This window comes from Abrus precatorius, unplaced genomic scaffold (assembly GCF_003935025.1).
Source record: "Abrus precatorius isolate BTA unplaced genomic scaffold, Abrus_2018 Scaffold11, whole genome shotgun sequence".
Taxonomy (NCBI): Eukaryota; Viridiplantae; Streptophyta; class Magnoliopsida; order Fabales; family Fabaceae; genus Abrus; species Abrus precatorius.
This window is the reverse complement of record NW_020874303.1, coordinates 27,996,511-28,006,093: the sequence shown is the minus strand read 5'-3', so window position 1 is coordinate 28,006,093 and position 9,583 is coordinate 27,996,511. Positions and strand designations below refer to the sequence as shown.

General features: G+C 33.9%; 2 protein-coding genes across 3 annotated transcripts; one reads left to right on the top strand and one right to left on the bottom strand.

The window, feature by feature from the left end:
* Nucleotides 1-652: 652 nt before the first annotated feature.
* Nucleotides 653-5,518, bottom strand: LOC113854100 (oxysterol-binding protein-related protein 3C-like). Its single transcript, XM_027484956.1, has 9 exons — nucleotides 5,144-5,518; nucleotides 4,177-4,270; nucleotides 3,915-4,031; nucleotides 3,752-3,824; nucleotides 3,312-3,430; nucleotides 2,963-3,084; nucleotides 2,364-2,540; nucleotides 1,879-2,023; nucleotides 653-1,477 (listed from the first exon to the last, which is right to left on the bottom strand). The coding sequence occupies exons 1-9, from the start codon at nucleotides 5,239-5,241 to the stop codon at nucleotides 1,238-1,240; spliced, it is 1,185 nt and encodes a 394-aa protein (XP_027340757.1). The 5' UTR covers nucleotides 5,242-5,518; the 3' UTR covers nucleotides 653-1,237.
* Nucleotides 5,519-6,080: 562 nt separating this feature from the next.
* Nucleotides 6,081-9,452, top strand: LOC113854099 (cytochrome c oxidase assembly protein COX15). Of its 2 annotated transcripts, XM_027484955.1 has the most exons (8): nucleotides 6,081-6,101; nucleotides 6,272-6,457; nucleotides 6,805-7,103; nucleotides 7,617-7,842; nucleotides 7,932-8,177; nucleotides 8,285-8,395; nucleotides 8,574-8,705; nucleotides 8,928-9,389. In XM_027484955.1, the coding sequence occupies exons 2-8, from the start codon at nucleotides 6,278-6,280 to the stop codon at nucleotides 9,096-9,098; spliced, it is 1,365 nt and encodes a 454-aa protein (XP_027340756.1). In that variant the 5' UTR covers nucleotides 6,081-6,101; nucleotides 6,272-6,277; the 3' UTR covers nucleotides 9,099-9,389. The 2 variants fall into 2 exon arrangements, with proteins under 2 accessions (XP_027340756.1, XP_027340755.1); XM_027484954.1 differs by lacking the exon at nucleotides 6,081-6,101 and having other exon boundaries at nucleotides 6,201-6,457; nucleotides 8,928-9,452.
* The last annotated feature ends 131 nt before the right edge of the window (nucleotides 9,453-9,583 follow it).

Here is a 9,583-nt window from a genome sequence, read left to right as displayed (position 1 = left end):
CTGAGATTTTTCACTTTTTTTATTCATCTGGGAAGAACTTGAATAGAGATTACTTGCGTATAAGTCATTTCAGATCTGTTTAGTAAAATAATAATTATATATTCATTCAGTTAACGAATTTATGCTCTTAAAATATAAGGTCAATAGGTCGCATGGGAGGAAAGAATATTGTATTAAATAAATAAACTTGGTCAAGGCTCGTCATCTATCGTAATTAAATTAATCCATATATTGAGTTCAATATATATATTTTTTCCTAAGACATTCAATGATTGATAAAGATAAACAAAAGTTGGAGGTACATTGTTTCCCCCAAAGGAAAAGGAAAAGAAGTTATAATAAAATATGCTGATGATGATTTAAAAAAAATTATAAAAATGAATTTTTTTAAAATTATTATTGACAATTTTTATTTTTAAAATATTTTATTAATTTTCCAAAAATCATTAATAATAATTTATTTTAATTTTTAATAACTTTTTAGTGTTTTATTACCGGTAATTTTTAAATTTTAAATTTTTATAATTTTTTAAAAAACACTGTATTTCGGTATATATAATTTTTAAATTTCACGTGTAAAAAAATATTCCAACGACATCGTACGTGAAACTTGAAAAATACTAAGATAAAGAACAGCAGAAGAAAGTAAAAGGATTCATAAGACAGGAAAAATGAACTGCTGACTGAATGTACACAAGCCAATCACGAGCTAAAAAACAAATTTCTTCCACATTGATGTAAAAGAAGTTACATGAACTAATTGCAGCATCCAAAAACAAAAACAAATTGAAACTAGTCTTCTGTGGTCAAATTACCATATTGCCATGGATTGAATTCAATTTCTTTATTATCAACATGATCAGTGCTGCTTGAGTTATCTATAGCAGCCCGATGCTCAGTGTATTTACCATTGTATTGGTAGATCTCCAAATCACCCCAAGGAGTTGATGTCACTTCTTCAGTTAAATCAAACCATCTTGGCGTGAAGATATGCCCTTTGGCCTCTCGAGTTCTCTTTTCAGCACGCTGCCTCTCCTCCAAACTGTAAGGTAAACAAACACAATCAACAACATTTAAAAGCAACATATTTCTCTTCCATCTTGTTGATTGGCTAGAAACCCAATTCCCTTCCTCGTAAAAGGAGTAATTTCATCCAGCTGACCCGAATTGTGATAATAAATACCGTGAATAATTATAGAAGACAACCTTAAGCGCGCAAACTGTTACTCTCTTGCTCTTAGAATGCACTACCTACCATATTTTCAAGTGGAATGTGAATGAAAGAAAAGGTAAGCAACCTGGTCTTTTCTGCCCCAGATTTGGATAGATCGCCCATCTCAAGTGCATATCTATCTGGGCGTAAGCGAGAGTCTGACGCCAACAATTTTTTAGGGGCTGTGTCGAAGCTGTTTATTTTATGTGCAAAATATGTATACTGGAATTTATCATTCTGTGGAACATCAGCAACATGCCAAACCTGCAAAATAAAATTAGAGGAAATACCAATAACAATTATAAGTAACTTTGTCAGTGCCTTCACCAATTGATGTATTTAGAAGTATAAAAGTAAAAGTAGTTACATTTTAAAGTAGTACTAGTATGCTAGATTCTTGATAGCAACATTTAAATGAAAGGATTCCAAAGGTGTGTATTAACTGATTTGCAAATAATTTATCAAAGACACATAATGCATCACAGCAAATCATCAAAATAAACTTGAATATATCAGTTTTATTCGATCGTATCATGAAGTTTTTCAATGACTGAACTTTAAGTATAGTTTCTTAGGTGCTTTTGCTGGTGTTATAAACAAAATTACATCCCAGAAACGGATAATTGCTCGCATACATTTCGTAGGTTCTTAAAAATGATAATCACCTCTTTCAATTCTGTGTCTGGAAGAGGCTCTCCTTCCAAATCACAAGGTTGATAACTCATAGACTCATTCCACTTCCCCGTCATCAATATTTTAGGCTCCTCCGCAGAATTATAAACATATCCATCTACTTCATAGCGACCAGCGCTGTAAGATATCAGGAAACAGACAAAAGCTAACTAAAGAAGCTAATATCTGAAGGAAGATAAATGGAAAAAAAATAGAAATCACAAATGATGGGGATTTAATTATCTTTTAAAAAACTTAATTTTAACAAGTACAAAATAAGTAATTTACTGGTACTGGACAACCAAATCAAAAGAGTCAGGTGATGCAGGAAAATCCAATGCCATGACACTCTTAAGACTAATTTTAATTTCATTATATGTTATACATTGATGTCAATTGTAAATCCAATATAATACTAATACAAACCAATAAAAAATCTTCTAATTGAAAAACATTACATGAAAATGGTGTTACATACCCAAACCATCCACATGGTTGAAAGTATAGTACAACTTTATCCCCAGTCGTCAAATTTGTCATTATCATCTCCCCAGGTGAATCAATCCATGTTCGGCCAAATATCAGATTATTAACCTTGGTTGGAGGAGGAACTAAATCTAAGATTACACCATCCCTCTTGAGGGTTACACGCGTTCTGCAAAACAAAGATCCACAAAGCCAAAGCTTATAATTAGTTAATTACTTTCTAGCTAGCAAATGTTGGAAACATATTGATGTGGCATGGTGATTAGATTATAATTATCAATTGGTGTTCTATCAGATTCTTTATAAAACTTATAGTGGCAAACTTCTTAGGAAGCGTGGTGATTAGATTAGAGCAAACATCCCAAATATGGCTCAAATACATTATATGTCTCTACCTAGCTAAAAAATACTCATGACCCTATCTTTTCAACCTGGAATAAATTACTCCAAGCACATGGATGATAAGCAAACATTCAATTATAATATGGCATGTGGATAATGCAAGAGGAAGTTGGAAGAGGCAATGAGTGAGAATAAGAACAGAGTAGGATAATAAGCCAATCTACTAAACAAATGCAATGTATCGATCACCTTCCAACAGGGTAAACATCAACAGAATTTCCCAAAAACTTAGTCTTTAACTTTGAAGTCACATCATATGCAAAATGCTCATTCTCAGCATGCCCAGCACTCATTGGGGGATGGTGACTCACCTGAAATTAGAATATATCTATAAGATATCCAATCGGAACTAGATAACAGAGAAAAAAAGTAAACAAAAATTTCATAAATGACATGTTCAGCTAACAATGCAAAAGGAAGTAAGTGAGAAGAAGATAGCAGTTCATCCAAATGCATGCACAAAATATAAAGGAAACATGGTATAAAAAGTGTGGAAGAGAGAGAGAATTCTCATGAGAATCACATACATAAAAGGTACCTGTTCTGCTAAAAATGTGATTCCACCATGGTTAACCATCTCATAGGTCTCTCCAAGGATAGGGTTAAAAGGCTTCCAGGTTCGTTGGTACGCAAAATACACAGATATAGCCCATGATGCTGTGATGATTATATAAGTTATAAAAATAATGAACTTATCAAAAAGTGTGTAGACAAGGCTTAACGATTTTATAATGTAAATAAAAGAGTAAGAATTAAGCTAACACAACAGGCCCCGGCTAAAAAAAAATTGGGGGCAAGCACATACATCATTTTCCATAAAAGAAAAATTCATGGACGTCCTTTATCACATGCCAAAACTTAGATAAAATACTATTCATTCTTATCTTTAACTGTGCCCTCCAGCACTAAAGTTAAGATAACAATTCAATTGAACAAACAATTAATGGAAGAGAAACAAGAAGGAAACAAACAACTCACATGCATACACCAGCCGCATATATGGGTCCTCACATTCATCTGCCAGTTCTAACAGGTAGGAGTACTCCATCAACTAGTTCAAGCAACTCAAAGTTCAATCAAGTGCCAAAAAAAAAAACAAAACAGATTAACAATAGGGGGAAAAAATTAAAGCTACGCAAACCTCTGCCATTTTCTGAAGCATAGTCATCGGTTCAAAAATAATAACCGGTAGTGTTACCATTGATGTTACATCTGAGCCAATATATTTTTGCATCATCTTCCAGTAACCATCTCTTTCCTGTATACAAGAACCAAAGAGAATAAACAACAATGTTATCACAGCAAAGTATGAATCAGGCGTGTGCTAAAGAAAAATAGGAAATAAAATAAAACCAAAAAATGGGAAAATAACATTTAACAAAATAAATAAATAAAAGAAGTACCTCCGGTTTCCATCTTCCTCTCTGAGCTTCCTCTTCTGCATCATCTTGACCGCCCTCTGGATTTATAACTTCTACCCCTTCATATCCCAGCATCCTAGAATCAAAGGAGAAATATGCACAAGCTCAAGTTCACACTTCCCCATAATCACTATATTTCTTAGAGATGAAAATGACTAGTTCACCGAAAAAGACATAAAATACGAAACTAAAACGGATGGTGGCATCATAAAATGATGTCAAAGGACCAGAAAGCTTGGGACAAAACTTCCATAATCTTTCTTTACTTCTTTAGAATGGTAGTGATTCATGAATTTCTACTTAGATAAACAAGCAGGCAGTTATCTTCACTAATTACCAGTAGTTCACATCCTTAGCTACTAAAACTTTAGTTACTAAAAACAAGAAGATTTGCAATGAAGGAACTAGAAAGTTAAACTGTTGAATATCACTTTGGAACACAGATCCTTGATGGAAAACTACCTGATAAATTTTGCCAGTACAACAATTCTATCATCAAGCCATTTCAATAATTTGAAATGATAATAGCATTATAATAACATGTTATTGCTATACCAAATAATTTATAATAATTAAAACACGACGCCTTTGCCTCAAAAGTATGCTTGTCTATGCATTTGAGATGTATGCAATCTACGGGAAAGCACACCAAACAGACACAAATAATAACACTTAGATAAATAATGGGGAAATATAAGTTCCTGCTTGTCTCGTAACATGAATGCAAGTAGAAGCACACAGGGAACTTCAAACCAAGCTCTAAGTAATAAAACTATAAAATCCAACAAATATTACATAATCATCTAGTATCAATGACACTTGAAACTATAAGATGAGAATGGCCGATACAATATACAATGACACAACACTTTGAAATATTACTATATAAAAATGAAAAAGTAAATGAATTGGAGAATCGAATAAATTTTGTTCATTTAACAAAAAATACCCGTTGACAGATCGATGCATGGCGTTGCTGAACATGGAGAAGCCAGAAGTCATGGCAGCGAAAAAGCCCTTATTTTCAATCTTATCGGGGCCAGCCATCTTTGAGTAACACACTAATTCAAAAGATCAGGGAGAATGAAAAGAAATGGACGCTGAAACACACCAAATTGCGAATTGTAGGAAAATGAAAAGAAAAATGGAAGCAGAAAAGGAAAGAGTGATCTGAGTATTGAAGGTAAAAAATTGAGAGAAAAGAGAAATTGGTTTCGATCGCAAAGGTGGTGAGGTGTGAGCGTTTGGTGCTGCAAATCCGAATGCAGTGTCCGTTAAACATAAAACACGCTACTTTTGTGGCGCGTGCGGTGCGGATAGCAACAAAAGGAAAATGAAGCATCCATCACCTTTTACGGCCACAATTATAGCAAAAGAAAATATGTTTTGACTCTCATCATTTTAAGAATGTTATGATCAAGTGCCGTTGAATTTACTGTACCCTTCCTTTTCATAATATACTCATCTGATTTTCAGTTTGCAAATCTTACAAGTTTTTTTTCCTTTTTTTTACCACAAATTCAACATGTCACAATTGTCTTTTTCTCTAGTGCCCTTGTTTATTCTTTTTATTTATAATTCGAGATTCAATGATCTCTTGAAATTTTGTGTCATTTCTAGCATGTCATGCGTAAATTTATACAGTACGTACACTACACACACACATATAAACTAATTATTTTATATAAAAATCAAAATGAAAAATATGATATATATGTCATACATAAAGATTAAGGTTTAAAAAATGTGTAAATTTTTTATGAGTGAAAATTTACATTTAAATTTTGTCAATCTTGTCAAACTTTTCTAACAATGTTGTAATAAGATATCGATAAAAGCAATCTAAAATAAATTCAAAAACATGTTTACAAAAATTTCTAACACTAGTTTCTTGTAAGGCCAGAAAGGTATTTAAACATTTATTATTATTATTATTATTTTGAGAGCTCATATAAGGCTTGGAGTTTCAACAGTTTATAAACTACGAGGGTTAGGCCAACAAAACGACACGTCGCTGGTTGCAATCAGTTTAGCTTCTCCATAAAACCTCGGTTAAACCCTCGAAGTTGCATAGTAGAGAGAGATGTTTGGAAGGGGAACTGTGAGGTCAGTGTTGAGGCGCGGCAAAGAAGCATGTGCCATTCACAAGCTCAGAGGGACAAAACCTTTCTATCATTCTTCCACTTCGCAATCCTTCAAGCTTTTAACCCCTCCCATCGCCACCCATTACTTCCATGCTTTCCGATCCCATCTTATTCCCAAGGTTACATCACTTTCTCCTTCCTTTTCATCATTTCCTCCTATTTTCTGATCAGGGTTCTGTTCAAATTTCATTTTTTTACCCTATAAATTTGAATACAGCTCAACTCTGAAAATTTGTGTTGATCCCTTACATAGTGTACAATTGTATATCACAGTTTTGTATGGGGTAATCCGTTCTTTTATTTATTATATTCACAATAATTTCTAAATGTTTAAATGTCTATGGCATTATGGGAAATTAGCTGCCATAGTTCATTTGTAATGGTAATCAATGATGCTGTGTTTGAATGTTTTGTTACTACGCGTAATTAGTTATGAGTTATGAGGAAATTGAGATGGTGCTTTTAGGGTCATCATGTGTCACACACGAGGAACTTTGCTAGGATGGTGTCTACCGGAGCTGAACATAAGGAGGGGTTGAAGCTGCTTGTGAGTGGGGGTTCTCATGCCAAAAAAGTTGTTGGAATATGGCTCTTCGGCTCTGCTGCATGGGTGTTTAGCATGGTGGTGCTTGGGGGTTTAACCAGACTCACGCGATCTGGTCTTTCAATGACTGATTGGAAATTCACGGGTACTCTCCCTCCTTTATCAGATGAGGAATGGTTGCAAGAGTTTGAGAAATATAAGCAGTCACCTGAATATAAGCGGTAATGAGAAAAAACTAGCTTCAGCTGATCATAATTCATTTAGTAATGTCACCTGAAATTCACACACCCTCCTAAATGCTTTTCTTGAAGATGGTTGACTAATTATTAAGGGATTAAATCAAATCAATAAGATTAGATGATTAAAAGATAAGGGATAATATAGTATTTCAAACAACCGTGTTCATTTTTATCATAAAATTAACATCATAACATTATTAAATAATAATTTAAACTTAATTACCTGCAAGAAGGTTATGAAGATAATTATTAATTTGACAATGATGGAAAATATTTTACTGAATTAGCCTGCTAAAACTGGGTGCCAGTGGACAAGCTTGATTTACCTTTAAAGTTCTAATTACAATTTAGAATTTTTGTTATTGATTGTGTATTTATTACAATAAAAAAAAGGATTAACCAAGTGGAAGTGAGTTGATAATTGACACTCGGTCTGAAAGAGCTTAGTAGTTCATATGAATTTTATGATGATAATTTGTTTCGTACTTGTTGCAGTGTTAACAGAGGGATGAAAATTGAAGAATTCAAATTCATATATTGGATGGAATATGCACATCGTATGTGGGGAAGGGCACTAGGAGTTATGTTTGCTTTGCCCTATTCATATTTTCTTCATAAAGGGTATATTACCTTGAGATTGGGACTGAGACTCTCTGCTCTGTTTGCCCTGGGTGCTGGCCAGGGTCTCATTGGCTGGTGGATGGTTAAAAGTGGTTTAGAGGTTGGAACATAAATAATGTACATTCTTCTGATTATTTGATGTTAAATTGGCCAGCATTGCCTGATTCTAATAACATTTTCCTACCTTAGGAACCACCATCTGAATATTCTCAGCCAAGGGTAAGCCCTTATCGCCTTGCAGCTCACCTTACATCAGCATTTGCTATTTACTGTGGCCTCTTTTGGACTGCGCTTTCTGTTGTTATGCCTGAACCACCTGCCGATTCGCTTACATGGGTTCGTGGAGCAGCTAAAGTGAGGAGACTTGCATTGCCTGTCGGCCTACTTGTTGGTCTTACTGCTGTCTCTGGTGCATTTGTCGCTGGAAATGATGCTGTATGTTTGCTGGTTAATAGTTTTGTGCCCCATATTTTAACTTGAAATGATAACTGAGCTTTGGCGAGGATAAAAGATAATCATTCTGCTACCATTTTAATTGCCAGGGACATGCATTTAATACCTTTCCAAAGATGGGTGATACGTGGATACCAGAAGACATTTTTGAAATGAAGCCTCTGATTCGAAATTTCTTTGAAAATCCATCAACTGTTCAGGTAATTATCCATGCTGATATCTCTGAAGTTAAAATAGTAATACCCTTGTTTCCTTGAGTTTTTTTATCGTTGGATTTTTGTTTGCTTTTTAAGAGTTGACAGATTTTTACTGAATGAAGTGTTTGGAAATACTTTATGCCTATAAATAAAGTTCTGATAAATGTTTTGCTTATAACAGTTTGATCACCGTATCCTTGCAACTGCAACGCTGTTTGCAGTAGGTGCTTTATGGTGGTCAACAAAAAAGCTGGACATACATCCTGCAGTAAGATCTGTGATTGGAGGTGCCGTTGGCATGGCTGCTCTTCAGGTAATAATTTCAATTTCCAGTTTTATGTTATGTATAATATTTATCATTTATCTGATTCATCACTAATTTATGACAAGAATAACAAATAGATAAAATCATAAAAGGAAAACTTTTTGGCATTTGATTTTGTCAGCAGTGTAGTATATGGTTTTCTAGCAGCCGTCATTAGGTTTTATTAGGTAAATTTCCTGTGAAAAATAGATATATTTTTGTATGTTACAGGTCACCTTGGGAATTTCAACGCTTCTTTCGTATGTACCTGTTTCATTGGGCACTGCACATCAAGCTGGAGCCTTAACTCTTTTGACGTTTATGATGCTTCTTAATCACACGGTTCGAAGGCCGTCTTTGTCCCTTCTCAAATCTCTTCCTCAAGTTGTCAAAGCACACTAGTTGTTTCCCAGTATTGCAACAAGAATTAGCCTTTTTAAGTTGAAATGAGCTGTGACTATTAATTTTTTCCATGACAAGTTTGGCATTGAGCTCCTTATCCAATTTCCATTGTTGGAATTGTCTTTATTTGGTTTGTACATTTGAAGCCTGAAAATTCATGACGACGTAACTGATCGGTTAATTATTATGTCTTCAATCATTTATGTAAGTATGCTGAAAATCGGCTCAGAAAATCATTATGTAAACTAAATACAACTTAAAGTGGAAGAATCCATGGCCTTCCATCTTTTGATAATGGCTTTTCCTTCACTTAAATATCCTTATTACAAATATCATTATTCTCAAATCTGGTTGGTAATAATTTGTTTCGCATATCTTCTGTGTATCCTCTTATTTGTATCCCCAATTAAAAACTGACACGTTAATAAGAGAAATATTTAATTTTTTAAATAGAAATATTATCTTTCTTTGTTGTTATTTTGTTT